The sequence below is a fragment of the Perissodus microlepis genome, chromosome 23 (genome assembly GCF_051167445.1).
Source record: "Perissodus microlepis isolate ML-2025 ecotype Zambia chromosome 23, ASM5116744v1, whole genome shotgun sequence".
Classification (NCBI taxonomy): Eukaryota; Metazoa; Chordata; class Actinopteri; order Cichliformes; family Cichlidae; genus Perissodus; species Perissodus microlepis.
The window spans coordinates 30,536,919-30,551,972 of NC_140482.1; the positions used below are offsets into that span (position 1 = coordinate 30,536,919).

At 39.1% G+C, this 15,054-nt stretch overlaps 1 protein-coding gene across 3 annotated transcripts in view; it reads right to left on the reverse strand.

Annotated features, from left to right (window-relative positions):
* The window catches only part of nme7 (NME/NM23 family member 7), a 46,043-nt gene that overhangs the window by 24,249 nt on the left and 6,740 nt on the right, over positions 1 to 15,054 (reverse strand). For all 3 annotated transcript variants that reach the window (XR_014799479.1, XM_084922232.1, XM_084922231.1), the window contains exons 8-11: positions 9,173 to 9,237; positions 8,493 to 8,561; positions 7,633 to 7,734; positions 113 to 220 (exon numbers count right to left, since the gene is read on the reverse strand). Coding sequence is in view for 2 of the 3 variants with exons in the window: in XM_084922232.1 (XP_084778358.1) it covers positions 113 to 220; positions 7,633 to 7,734; positions 8,493 to 8,561; positions 9,173 to 9,237 (344 nt within the window). In the remaining variant the exon portion in view is untranslated. The remainder of the gene's footprint in view (positions 1 to 112; positions 221 to 7,632; positions 7,735 to 8,492; positions 8,562 to 9,172; positions 9,238 to 15,054) is intronic.

Genomic DNA, 15,054 nt, shown 5'->3' on the forward strand with positions numbered 1-15,054 from the left:
CAGGGTTTCTTCATCATGTCTATCTGAAGAGAATGAGAGGAGCTGTACAGCTAACACATTAGGGGTGTAGTTTCAGTGTATGGAGTGCACAATATGCGCATGTGCCACCCACCTCCAGAACACCGTCTTCGGGGAGGTCGGTGCAGTGGACGGCGTTTTTCACTTTGTCTTTGCCGTACAGGGCGTGCAGCGTGGTTGGACGAAGGTGCCGTGCAATTTCCTGTCGGATGGAAACATCTGGATTATCACGTGTTCGCTGTTCATTAGCGTTGCACTTCAACATTAAATTAAGTGAATTCGGCGCTGTGACGCCAGCTCTATCCTGGTGTCAAAGTCTGTGGACAGTTGTGAAAGTCAACATCCTGTACCGGCAGAGTGATTACTCAGCGGCCGAACATGTGATCCTGTGGAGGAAGTGACAAAACATCGACACTCAGCAAACTTTCCACTGACATATGGGTGGGGGCCTCGCTTTTCAAGCACATTTTCACCACAGCTTTTCAAAAATGACTTCACTTTTTGCTCGTCTTTTGCAGAAACCAACAGGCAAAGCAAACTAACCTTCATTAAATAAATAAACCCTCCCTGAATATGTAACACACTAAATCCTGAGTACTGTACAAAGAATGGCTGTTTAAACCTTTCAAACCTTTTCCAATATTTTTGTTGTTTCTTTTTCTTTTTTAAATTTCATTTCCATGATGGGTAACTTGTTGACTTGTAGTTTTACAGTCACATTTGGAGCCTTAACCTCCCTGACTGCTCGGTTAAGACTTGACTTTCTAGCTGCGGGCAACTGTTTAAGAAATGGTTTAGATTTTCAATAATATACAAAAAGGGCAACAAAAAAGAAGTAAACCAGACACTCGGTTAGTAGAAGGTCCAGACAGCTAGCAGTGATTTAAATGTGACCGAGCGTTTGCTGTTACAGACTTGCTTGATTCATCAGTTTCTTCTACTGACTTAATTATATGAAGACTAAATATTCTTATACCTCATATCTATTACATGTTTAACTTACCATCTACATTTTAAAAATTGATATGAAACCATCCTTGAAGTTTAAATTTTGAATCCTTAATTTTAAGCTGTTTTTTGTTTGCATTGGGTTTTTTGTATTTATATAGAAAGCATTTTGTGACACTGTTTTACAAATTTGACTTTCAGACTAAAACCACTCCCCTCTCCTTTATTTATAGTTAAGTATAAAATAAATTTTTTTCATTTTAATTTCTTACGGGCTACAAATCAAGTCTTTTTATTCAACACTTTTGTCTGACCGCTATAGAACAGTAGCCACCTTCTTCCATGCAGCACATTTATCTTCAGAGTCTATTTCTGACACTCCTAAGGTCAGAGCTGGCCTGTCTCATCCTCTTCCAGTTTCCAGGAAATGAAACCCTCCCAACAATGTCTGCCATCAGGAGAGGGGTGTCGGATGAATAGTTCATTTACCAAAATGCCTGTTTAATCTAAAGCAAATCTTACGCAACGTGAAGTAATATTTGATATGCTGGGAAAAGCAAAAAATATGATGGTGTTAACACAGCAAGGGTTGTGTGGTCTTTGTGTTCGGCAGCAGGGAAACATTTCGGAACAACAACAGGAACCAGTTTGAAGGTCACAAATCACCCAAGGCTTCCTCTCAAAGAGATGCATTGTCTTTCGAAAAAACCAGTTGGAAACCTATCTGCTGTTCGAACAATCGCACTACACAACACGTAAAAGACTACAAAGGAAAATAAAGACTACAGGCTCAAGGACTCGTAGCTAAAGATCAGCTGGGAACTTTTGTGTCAACTGAGTTTTTTTTTTTTTTTTAAAGCTCCCTTTTAAGGTTAGACATTTGATTAGGACGTCAGTAATGGTGGCTTTCCACCAGGCTGCCATAAAAATTACACTTACAGCTTAAAAACTAACCACCAACTAACACCCATTACATCAAAAAAGGAACTGTCGCAAAAGACTACCAGAAGCATGATGAATTTCTTTCACCTCGGTCTTCTAGAAACAAAGTCAGGGATGGCAGTTCATGCAAAAGACAATGAAGGTGACTTTACTGAGTGTGCAAACAACACTGAAATTTGGTTGAAAAGTGAGGTCAAAAGTTGTCATTATTTCAGGCCATACAGAAGAAGAAGATGTCCCTCACTCTCAGAACACCAAGTTTGGTTGAATTACAGTCGTAGACAAAAGGGGGACATCTTTTCAAAGGCTGTGATTGGCTGAATTGATTAAGCTCAGAGAACACCCATGGATGTCCAGCGTTCAACTCCAATTTTACAATCTACCAGTTTCTGATCAAGCACATGTTAGCATGCTAACAAGTAAGCAGACTTCCCTCGTCCTGGAGTGAGGGTTGTGGATCCCTGGAATAAGGCCTGTGGTTATGGTGAATCATAAAATACAACAGTAAAAACACCTTCAACATTCGGCATCATCATGCTAAATACAAGCGGTTAACGGTGCATTAAAGTCGCGCACTTGCGGTACAGCTTATTTACAGCCTAACATTAAGTTCTTGCAACTGCGTTTATGGTTCAAATGAATTATACAACTGGAAATTTTTGTGGAGATTCTCCTCATCTCTGGAAGACAGCAGAAACATCAACAGGTCTCCTAATACGGCTGTTTGCTGAGTGTGCGTGCTGCTGGTGGGAAACACAGTATAACATCCTGTGCAGATCTGCAGCTGGTTTATGTGTCCCGTGCCACATGAGACTAAAGCCAGTGATGGCAAAGGGGAAGTCAGGGGAAGATTTACTTAGCAATAAAAGAATTCTTTGCAAAACACTGCTCTCTGTAATTGCATTATCTACCCATGAGTGGCCTGCTGTCAGCGTTTAATTTGATTTTAATGAGTCCCATAGTGTACCAGACTGATGCTCACATAACAACTGCTAACTCTGGTGGCCAGCAAAGACTGGGGCAGAGGGACCTAGTGGTCACATGAACACCCAGATATGCCTGATCCTTAACGCCCTGCTGACTGTCCCACCCTGCTGAGAAGAGCAAGACACTGAACTGATACTTGAGTACACCCACTGTACTGCACTCTTTGAGCCTAAAGTTACAAATACTACAAAAAGTGAAGTGCTTAGATTGAGAGTTTTCTATCACCATTATTGAAGTTTTAGAAAATATATATTTTTTAAATTAGACAAAACATTAAACACAGCCTCTAAAAAATGTAAGAAGAAAGACATTTCAATAAGGCAGAAATTACACAGACAGAAAAAATTAAAAGGGAAATAAAACAGCTCAGTGAGAGAATGTCTACGTACAAACAAAAACAGTGTAAAAATCTGAAGTTACAATAAAAAGGCTCTACAAAAAAAAATAAAACTGAATAAAACATTGCAGGTTTGAAATTAAACCACGGAGATGAGGGAACAGATGATTGGTTGCTGTGTTATTTCTTTAAAAAAGGAAAAACTCAACTAAGCAGTGTATCCTGTCTTCGACCTCTATCCTTGCAGCTCTTTCGCTGGAAACGATTTCTTGTTTATCTTTTTCCTCTTTTATTTTCATTCCATGGAACAGATAAAAGAGAAGCAGATCCTGAAGCTGCTGCCAAAATGAAATATGGGCACGGACGTCTCAGTAGGCCAACTTTAAAAGGAACAACGAACGTGTCTGGTTACAGTTTCCATCGTTAGGGTTTTGGGTGCTTTAAACTGGACTAAATTTAGCACGGAGACCTCTACAGAGAAGCCGATACTTTTTTCCACTAAACCATTACGCCTCAAAAATCAATAGGAAAAGCATATTTTTCACCATTACAATGCAGGGTTGATTTGATAGCCTTGTGTAACGGGAAGTTTGGGCCTGTCGGATCATCTCTTACAGTAATATCTTTAGTTGGAACACAGTGGCCATCCATGCTGCTTGTTGAAGGGCGGGGGAGTGTATAATCTAAGAAAGTAAAGCTGTATAGACGACCGTTGTGTCTGTACACTCTGATAAGAGGACACATCACAAGACACGGTGCAATCTTATGACTGAGTGAGTGCAGCTGAAGGGTGGAGGTGTGAATATACCAGCGCTCTTTATGCCTAGTTAATGCACTTGGCTGTATATTTGAATCGTTTCTGCTCCCTCCTGTATGGAAACACTGGGATTAAATTGATCTAGCATCCACTCTGGCATGATGAAGTGGGTTCGAGTTCATTGAATCTGTGCTGTGTATAGATTAGTCAAACAGAATTAAATCAATAGTCTATTCTTACCACAAACAACTGACCCTTAACTATGAATAGAGTTGTGGCAGTGACAGTGTTTGTGCAGTCTAATCTGTCAGCCTGATAGTGACGTCTTTACGCACACATGCACGCACACGTACGCACACACTACGTTTGATAAGAAAACATTCCCTACTGTGCCCGCTGTTTGAAGAATAACGACATCTACGGGGGTAAAAACCGTGATTTTTGTCAATATTTAATCTTCATTATTTAACTAAACTGAACTGTAAATATTTGCCAGAAAATTCTATTTTTTTAAAAAACTGGAGTGTTGAAACTTTGGACAAATTCAAGAAAAAAATAAATCAAGCATCAATGCATTTATGACTTTTAATTTGTATGAGGTGACATAAAGGTCTTAGAAACTACAACATGGTTATTAAAACGTAAAAAACCCTGACCTTCTGCTTCCAACATTATGAGTGAAATGCAAACCATTTCCAATCTACTGTTGTACTCTTGACTGAGCTGCTCATATATTTTTGTGTGCATTGTTGATGTGGTCAAACTCTGTACCGACTGGACTGGCTGGATTTAGCTACATGTGTCTGTCCACAGAAAACAAGCAGAGCGGGCAGCGGTTCCTGGGATAGATTGTGGGGTTGTGCTTGCAGAGCTGGTTCTAATGTTAGCCTGTAATGTTGGGCACTCAACCATTTATCCAGTTTTAAACTATAAGGAGGCATGGTCAGTGTTTTTGTATAATTAAGGAAGTAATAAAGTACTCGATAATCAGATTAAGCATGACCTATGCACGTGAGCATCAGTTGCATAACAGAATGAGAGCGCGTCCCATATCTGATGATGGTTGTGTGTGAAGTGTAATAAGAGTTTCGGGTTATTGTCCTCATAAAGTACCCCACCCAGTGCCACTGAAATCATCTGCACGTGAAACTTAAATCTCACATCTCTAATATTATCCAGCCTTTTCCCGTTTCTGTCAGCCAGTAATTTGTAACCGTTAATACACGCTTTCATTTTCATCCCGTCTAGATCACTTTAACTCACTTGTCAGTGCATGTTTCAGTTCTCTGTTCAGTTGATGCATAACAAAAGCCAGTGGGTGATCAGCCCCGTTCCTGCTTTCTTTCACTGGCTTACAGTGAAATTTGGAATTTATTTTAAAATTGAATTAAATCCATTCAAGGCCATCCGCTCATACAGCAGACCTGCTGACACCTTAAACCTGTGCTCAAACCTACAGTAGAAAATTTTACATCTTTTAGATGGGTCTTCTTGACCAGAAGGCCATCTTGGCTTAAGCTGATCTGGAAACAAAAAGGGTACACTTGATTTATATCACAACACAAAAATGGCAAAAGTCAAATCCTTTTACGTGTTTTCTTGTTCTTCTGAAGCTCCAGAAGCCAAAATTGTAACTGAAATTAAAATCCAGCTAGTCATCCAGCCCTGACTTTCTTCTCAGAGACCTCTGCCCTTATGTGACTAATCTGATGGATCACAGAGGTGAACTCTTCTGAAGAGTAGGAGTGCTGATGTTTAGGTAATTTGTCAGATTATAACAAGGTGAGAGTGAGGCCATGTGGTGATTAAACTGTTTGACCTCCCAGTTAGTCAGAAAACTCTGAAGCAATCAAAGCGGTTAGAGTCCTGTATGGGGCAAGAGGGCTAAAAAGAAATGACAGCAGCTCAGTGAACAGTCTCCTCAGACTAATCGGAACCACAGCTGCAAAAGTTATGCATTATATTTATTAGCTTTATAGTTACTTTTCAACTAAGTTAGATCTTAGATTGCATTTACTCATTTCAGTTTGGAAATGTTTCGTTTTTAATATGGATTTTTATTGTATTTTCGTTAGTTTGTACATTTTGTGTTTGTTTTGTTTTCATTCCTACTTTTAGTTTTTTGTTAACTACAATAACTATTAATCTTTGTTAGGGTCAATGAAATAATTTCCCCATTAATCTAAACACATTTCTTCTTCTGTTGGGTTATTCCATATAAATCAGACAAATCTGAAAAGGTTTGTAGTAGCCAACTGATTCTTCAATAGCTTGAATATTTTTACCGGATCAATGGAAAGTTTTCTTTCACCCTATGAACATTTTAATGAGTAATGAGCTGAAATTGTAGAATCCTCATCATTTCATAAATACACCTGGTGACAGACTGAATTTTGGTAACAGAACAGAACTGAATTTTGGTATCATAACTTGAAAAGCACCTCCTGTGCTTTTCAAGTTATGAGGGTTCAAAAATGCTGGGAAAAAAAAATCAAAAAGTACCAAATGTGGACAGACACCTGTACGCTAGACCCGTATTCTATTTAGAATAATTTGTTATAGACTGAGCAGTGGAAAACACGTCTTTATTTCGGCATCAATGAGCAGCGGCGTAGAGTCATGTGCCCTGGAACGCATTAGCTAATTAACTTAGCCTTACATCTTCAGCAGAGCTGATTAAAAGTGAAAAACAAGTTGAGTGTTTGATATTTTAAGAAGAATCACAGCTGAGTTGTCAGCAGCTGCTGCACCTGTAGCGGGTGCAGGTGTGGAGTCTGTCACTGTTATGGCAACCGAGCAGAGCGTCAGATCATCAGATTTCACATCACACACCAGCACAGTCACGCAGCTCAGGCTTCTTTAATACACACACACACACACACACACACACACACACACACACACACACACACACACACACACACACACACACACACACACACACACACACACACACACACACACACACACACACACACACACTTTTTTATCTGTCTAGTCTGGTCTGACAACAAACAAAAGCTTTAAAAACAAAACAAAAACCAAACCTCTTCCTTCAGCACTGAGCTATGTATTATTTTTCCTGTAAGCAGCATCGAACCAGTCGAAGCCAAAAACCAAATAGTGAGCTCAGTCTAAATTAGAAATATCAGGGTTCTCCTTCACTGCTGTCCGGCTGCCAGCTTTAATTACTTCTCAGCAGATGTTTCCCAAAGAAGGTGAATAAGAAGAAGGTGCAGAAGATTTAGCCAAGCAAACGGGTATGTAAGGCTGCACAAAGAAGGGGGGAGGAGCGCGAATATAATTGTCTAAACTGGATCTACTCAGGACAATAAAAAGTTAAGCCACAGCAGAGAAATGTTATCTCTTAAGACGAGATACTTACCGTGTAATGCTGAACAGCTTAAGACCTTTCATAAAAGGAGGATTTATCGCTGGGCTGCTGGATTACTTAAAGCTAGGTGCATGTGTGTGTTACATGTTGTATAATCACTTCATTTTTTGTGAAGAGGACATTTGGAAAACTCCCTTTTAAAGACAGGCTGATGGATGGATAATCATTTGCAGAGAATATTGATGAACATTTTGACATTTCACTTGTTGAACAGGCTGCTCCTGCAGAATTTAAACAGGAAACACTCACCGGATCAGCAGGGCCACAGAACTCCCTGAAGGTCTTTGGTGCGTCTGTGCCATGAATCTCCAGGGCCATGCAGGGTCCAGAGCACAGCTCGGTCACCATGTTCTGCGGGAACCAAGCGGAGTTAAAACCCACCTAGTGCTATTGTTTTGGAGTGACACTGTGTACTTATATTATTATATTATATCTATAAACATAAGACTTCCTGCTAAGTTTAGAAAATATGTTTCTATAATTTGATTCCAGATATTGGTCGCACTCATCCTCCTTGTGCTTGCTGCTGTGGGTGAATATTATCAGGTGTCCAAAAACACTCCCGTGAGTGCACGTTTGATATGGACCATGAGAATCGTTTCATTTTTGCATGCATCTCAAGGCTGACACTAAAGACGTATCTCTGACTTAACAGCAGTATCTGACGCTATTGGCGCCATTATTACATAATGTGTCCTATCAGCTCCTATCAGTTCATTTTACACAAACTAATGATGTAAACAACTAAGATTACTAATCATCTGTATGCATTACTAATATACTTTCTGTAAAAATAAATATTTACTCAAGTTCAACATTCAATTTGTTTATTAATGATGATTATCATAAAATGTGTGTGTGTGTTTTTTTTTTTTTGTTGTTTTTTTTTAAACTTAGATCAGTTTACATACTCATTATAGCAACAATCAAAAACTGAGCTTCAAATATGGGCTGCTGGCTGGGAATCTGACACGCCTTGTTACTCTCTGAGGACCTTATGACTTCCTTATCGCACAGAATTTGTTTTGGTGTCATCAAAAGTAGCAAGGGGCAGGGCAGTGATTCTAGGGCTTCCTGTGAGGGTACAACAAGGCAGTGTTTATACTCACAGGATACTCTGTGACGATGCCGTTGTAGACTTCATAGAACTCTTCGGCGTTCACCCGGTCCATGTTGAACTGCGAGGAAAAATTATTAGACATGAAAAACAAGCAGGAAATTACAAATGGAGATAACACCCCAGGAAATGACAGATGAAAAATAAAAGGATACAGACAAGAAAAATTTAGCTTTAATCAAATGGACAGACTTCACTCAGTTAGGATGCTCTGTGCTTATCTTCTGTTACTTTCTGACTCTGTGTATGATGCCGTACCCAAGTATTCCTGGGAAAACACCTGTATAATTTTGCTCAGTGCAGCCGCTTGGTAAGAATGTCCCCTCTCTGCTTGTGTTTAACATCACATCTATTTGATTGCAAATTCAGATCAAGGATTTTAGCAGAAAATCTTGTTTCCTGGAATTCTTTTTCCATTTATCAGGGACCTTTTATTTTCATTTCCAGGTCCATATTTTTACGACTTAGTCTCTTCTAGAATAGCTCTGCATGATTCACAGTTCAGATTGTCTGAAACAAACAGTTTTAGCTTCCTTTAAGAATTCTTTCTATCCCCATCTTTATTGACAAAGTATGTGTGCACAGGCCTTATTACTTTAAACTCTGGTATATTTCATATGAACATCTACCATTACCACTAATTTGCATGAGGACCAGTGGAAGAAGATTTACCATCTGAAGAGCTGAGATCTCAAATCCAGCAGCGGATATGGAGTTCAGGATCTTCCCAGCCAGACCTGTGGATATATCAGAACAGTTCATATCTGCAATCTTCTATAATCTTTCTGTCAAGTTTACCCAGGCTGATAAGTGAAGTGTATAGTGGGGCAATAAAACCTGGAGTGAGATCCAAAACAAACAGCCTCTGCAGCAGCAGTCATGATTAACTGATTAATATTCTGAAGTTAAGAGTTATTATTAGTAAACGTGCAGTGAAGCCATCATAAAGCTTCTGTCCATACACGAGTGTTTATTTTGCAGTGACCTCAGTTTTTCCTTTGCATCGAGATTGTGTTATGAGCATCCCGTTAGCGGAAAAATGATTTTCTTCCTGACAGCCTACTATTTAGAAAAAGGCACACATCTCATTGCAGCCATCTATTACTGTAAAATCTGGCAGAGCTGCAGTGACAGTGAAGGTCAGACTGATGCAGACACATAACTGAATGAGGGCGCCAGTCCCATAATCTCAGTCTGACTTCCTGATAAAATGTCGTCTGTGTGCTCGTCAGACCGGACTTTCCATTAACTCTAAACGCCACCGTGTGGATTCATGACTTGCACTTTTGGCATCGATGAGTCTCCTTCAGTCCAGTTGTGAGGGAAGGAAGCAGCTCCCGCGTCCTCTGTGCCCTTCCCAGGCAGCAGCCGGTTCAGGATCGGCACACACTCTCAGCAGCTGGTGCTGTTGCTAGGAGATCATATTCTGGGTGCCTGGCAACAGTAGCTTCTCTGTTCCAGTCATGTCTGAGTCACCACTTCCTTCATCACTGATGTGATTGGCTGAGTCCTTCAAATGTAGCTGTCACGTCAATTAGCCTTTTAAGTGATCCCCGAGGGATCAGGGCTGTTTGGGCACTGATGATCTCAGTTTGGTCTCAGCTGCAGCAGCAGAACATGGACAGATGAACAGTTTTCTAAATTCAGTTTAATAAAATTCTTAATTATTCTAAGCATTAATAAAAAAAAGGGGGGGAGGGGACATATAACTTTAAAAGTTGCATTTTTAAAATTTAACACAAATAATTTACAGGACAATATGCACTTACACTTACGGATGATGCTATAGGATAAATTTCTTTGTGATTTTCTATTAAAATGTATTTTGGAGTTTTAAAAATTTTTTGAATTTGATTTTTTTAATCTCGAGAAATAAAAGGAAGCTGAACTAACAACACTAAACTTTGGCGTTCAAAATTACTTACTATTATTCTTTATTTTATAACCCATTTCTGATCCTGAACTAGTTTCATATCTCATTGTTAGTTGGAAATCTGAAAAATAAAATTGTTTATGCAGAATCAAGTAAACTGTCAGAAGATCAAAATGAATTAATGAAATTGCAAAGGAAAGGTACTGAAGACACTTAAAAACCAAAACTATATAAGCTGAAGTCGACCTAAGTGACATTTCACAGGAAGACACAAACAAAACATATAAACAAAAACATTTTAATAATTCTCTCTCTCTCTCATTTCTGTTCAGGCCTCTGGTAGAGCACCTGAGCTCATAATTATTGCTATTATCCATATATTTTCAAATTTACTGACTAACGGGAAAGAAGATAAAAAGTAGTAAGAATCATTATTATTTTTTGATTAAGATGCCAAATTTAGGGCTGTCAACGTTAATGCGTTAACCCGTCATCACGATTAAAATTTTTAACACAATTAACCCATCTGGAGTGCAGAATGGACAAACTTTGGACAAACTGCCTGAAATGCGTTGACAGAGACATTTCAGGGATTAGATGGGTTAGTTGCATTAAAAATTTTAATCATGTTAATTGTGATGACGTGTTAATGTTGATTGCCAAATTACATTTATTTATGCCAATCCTGAACAGAAAACTTTTCAGGGTTCACTGTTATACTTGATTAATATCTGACTTCTCAAACACTTCCAGTGTCCCAGCTAATATTTGGGTATAAGTAATGAGGTAACCAGATAAGTTTCGAACACATTCCTAAAATTTATATGTTTTCCTTTTTTATGACAGATGATCTAATAAAGTTGGAAAGCACTGTACAGAGCGTATATCAATATATCAATAAATATACTGATACACATATTTAGATACAGTGTACGTGTCCAGCAATTTTTCCCCATTCTTTTAAATGCATTTCACTGCTTTATGACTATCTTACTCAGCTCTACATAATTGTTCAATATCTGTTGCTACAAAAAATGATTTGACTTCAACAAATGCAGACCTGATTTTGAGGCGACTGCCCCTTTAAATATCAGAAAACAAATGAGCAAAAAAAAAAAGTTATTGTGCCTACAGCACAGCTTTCCCAGCATTATGTCAGCAAATACCTGCTAAGCCACCAGACCACAATGAGCACAGAGAAATTTGTGGCTGGACTTTGTGAGATTGTGCAAGATCCTCCTTAAATAAAGATAAACAGTCTGTACTGTAACAACATAAAACAAAGTTCTTGAAAGCTAAACAGAGTGAAAACAGCCTAAATAACAGAGCAGAGGTACCAGAGTTAACCCTAACCCTTCTTTTTTCACCCAAACAATAAATAAATAAGAGTATAACACAGGGGAGAGCTTTTTAAAAGAATTAAAGTGGACTTAATTACAACAGCATCAATGTGTACAGTCAGCACTAAATGAGCAGCTCCATCATAAGCCACAAGTCTTCATTCACACATACTTCACATCTGAGGTCATTTACATTGTGAGATTAACAGTTGCTCAACGAAACCCTAAAGAAACCAAAGAAAGCCTGAGTGCAAGTTAAGCAAGTTTTTTTTTTTTTCCATTTCACGTGTTCTCTCTCACGCATGTTTCACAACATTTGAACAAGTCACAGCAGGAAGACCACAGGTGTAACGTTAACAATGGCACCATTCCCTTTAGGTGCGGCAGGAAGTAATACAAGAGAGCAGCATGCAATTCAGCAGGGTGTTGGCACACACACACACACACACACACACACACACACACACACACACACACACACACACACACACACACACACACACACACACACACACACACACACACACACACACACGTGTGTGCATTTTAAAAATGTCCCCCAAGGAGAATGGTCTGCACTGTGGAATAAAACATCTCTTAACCAGAAACATTACGTTCCCCTCACCAACCCTCTAGGCCACAACATCAGAGTTTTACTGACCTGTGGAAAAAAACAGGAATCCAATTTTCTCAACTCGAGAAAAATGTACTTTGTTGCACCAGATTCAGTCTGTCTCAGTCTTCTTGTTCCTCAACTCATCCTTGCTGTTTTAAACCATCTTGCTGGGTTTAACATCTTATCTGCACTTGAAATCAATTTTACAGTCTCCATGCATCTCTTTCCGTTTTTCCATTAATGTAAAAAGTACCGACAGCAGGAAAAATGTGTTTCATCACTGGAAAGGCCATGAGCTGGTTAAACAGCCCCATGCCACAGGTGGTTAACCTGTGCCTTAACAGAACGCAATTTCAGTCTGGTCCACAACAGTAAGTGTAAGTAAGATAAGGTATACTTACTTTACTACTACTTGGGGAAAATAAAACTAAGACTTTGTTCCGGGACTTCTAGAGAAAGCAGCAACACAGAACAGATCATCAATGACAGCTGGGGCGGAGGTGGGTTGCAAAGCAGTTTGCAGTTGCAGTACTTACTGAGTACAAATTGAAGCACCTTAAATAACACGCCACACACAACGTTAGCCAGTTAGATTTATAGAAAGGTATCAGCTGATGTGGACTGGCACTGAGATCAGCTGATCTGCTCAGATTGTGGGAGAGCTGTGCGGTGCCTGAACTAACACTATCCTTGGTTAATGGTATTATTTTTGCTGTTCCAGAAAAAAATTTAAAAATATAACCTGTAATGGAAATGGATTTTTAACCCAGCTCAAACATTTTACGTTTTGTTTAATCAGATTTGGGTGGAATTTTCCTTTTAGGAAGGTGCTCGGTTTAGCCTGAAATAACTGTCAACACGGCTGTCTAGTGGCAGGACTTGTTTCTAGAAGGACTTTGTTATAACTATGGCTGAAAGGAATGCCATTATTGGTTACTTGCATTTACAGCAATAACAGGGAGCCTGGTCCAATCTGATACTAAACAAATGACCACTGAGGACAAACACTTGAGGCTAAATGAGGAATAAATTGAATTAATTCATGAGGGACCCCAGTGAGCTTGTTTACTCTAATGCACAGCGCTCCAGGACAACGAGCCCAGGTCTCTCCTCAATCAACAACTCTGTGTGTGCATACTTCAGCTCTTATCCAGAGAATTTCAGATTTCACAGGTCAGAGCTCCAGAGGCATGCACTGTGAAAAGGGATCAGGGCAGGGATTTGGAAAAATCCAAATCCAAATGTGGTAACCACACAGTGCCTCCTTGTGACACAAACACAATAACAGTCATGCATGGAATGAGTGTCAACCAACAGTACTCATGTGCAAGTATTTATGGTAAAAGTGATTATTTAGATCAGTGGTTTCCAAACTGTGTTCATCGAGGTTGAAAACTCAGGACTGCTGTGGGACTTTGTGACAACTATATATTATTCAACTTCTCAAAAAATAACAACTTCATTGTTAGTATTTATAAAAATCCTTCAAAAGAGAATCAACAGTCTGTCTGTGCAGCTGTAAGGCAGAGGGAATTATGACACATGAAAGGTCCTGACTATTAGTGAGAAGGTTAATGTCACAGGAGTCAGTTCCTTGTGTTGAGGGAACCAAAAGGGAACACCAGTGCAGGTGACCCACCAATTAAACACGATAAGAAAGAAAACCACTGCAAAACCTACATGTGTCAACATCACGTCAAACTAGCTAAAAAGGCACTCCCTCAGAGGGAAACCTTTCAAAAGATTTCCCAGAACCAAAAGCTTCAGACCTCTTTGTCTTTTTTGTAAGAGCGATTGGAGGTAAGGTATGAGGAGGAGCCAGAGCACAAACTAAACAAACCCTCAAAAAAAAACAACAAAAAACCCCCAAAGCTGTAAGTTGGGTAGGAGGCGCATGAAAGGGGGCACGCACGCTTTCCTAAATACTTCACACTTTATATAAACAGAACGTGGTGACAATAAATGACAGAGAAAATATCAAGTCTGTCTTCACTGACTTTCTCATCCAATGGATGGACTCCAACTCCACCATGTTTAACTGGAGTTTGCGACAGAGGTTTTTGTTCTGTTCTGCAGCCTGAGTGAACCTGGCAAACTGGCACCTGAACCAGATACAGGGATTAAGCTAGCAACGTTCCAGTTAGTGGATGACTTGTTCTACCTCAACCTACTGGTAGGGAAACAGGAAGAGCTGAACAAGGATTGCCCAACAGTAAATTCTCAAATGATAAAATAAAATGAAATAAATAAATAAATGTCACACATTATACCTGAGCTCTATGTGAGGGAAACCCTGAATAAAAGATAAAAGCAAAATGTGTTATTTTATTAATAGCAAATGTTAGCCAGGTTTTTCTTTATAATAGTCTGACTATTATTAATTGACTACAGTCTGACTATTAGATTAATTTAAGTAAATTAACTAAGTTAACTCTAAGATCTGGAGGCAATCAGGCTGCCTGAATATTAGTACTTACGCTGATATTTCAGGTTTCAGTGGTGTTAAATGTTCTAAACATTGGTTGTTTTTCTATTTTAGGCTTCAGCTCATGTACACTGGTCTAATTATTTTTGGTATTTTTGCTGTGTAACTAGTCAATGCTGATTGTTCTGCTGTTTGTCTTAGCCAGGACATGCTTGCAAAAGACATTTTTAATCTCAAGAGTCATTTTATCCTGAAAATAAAAAAATAAAGATCTATGCTCTTCATACAGTAACAAAACAG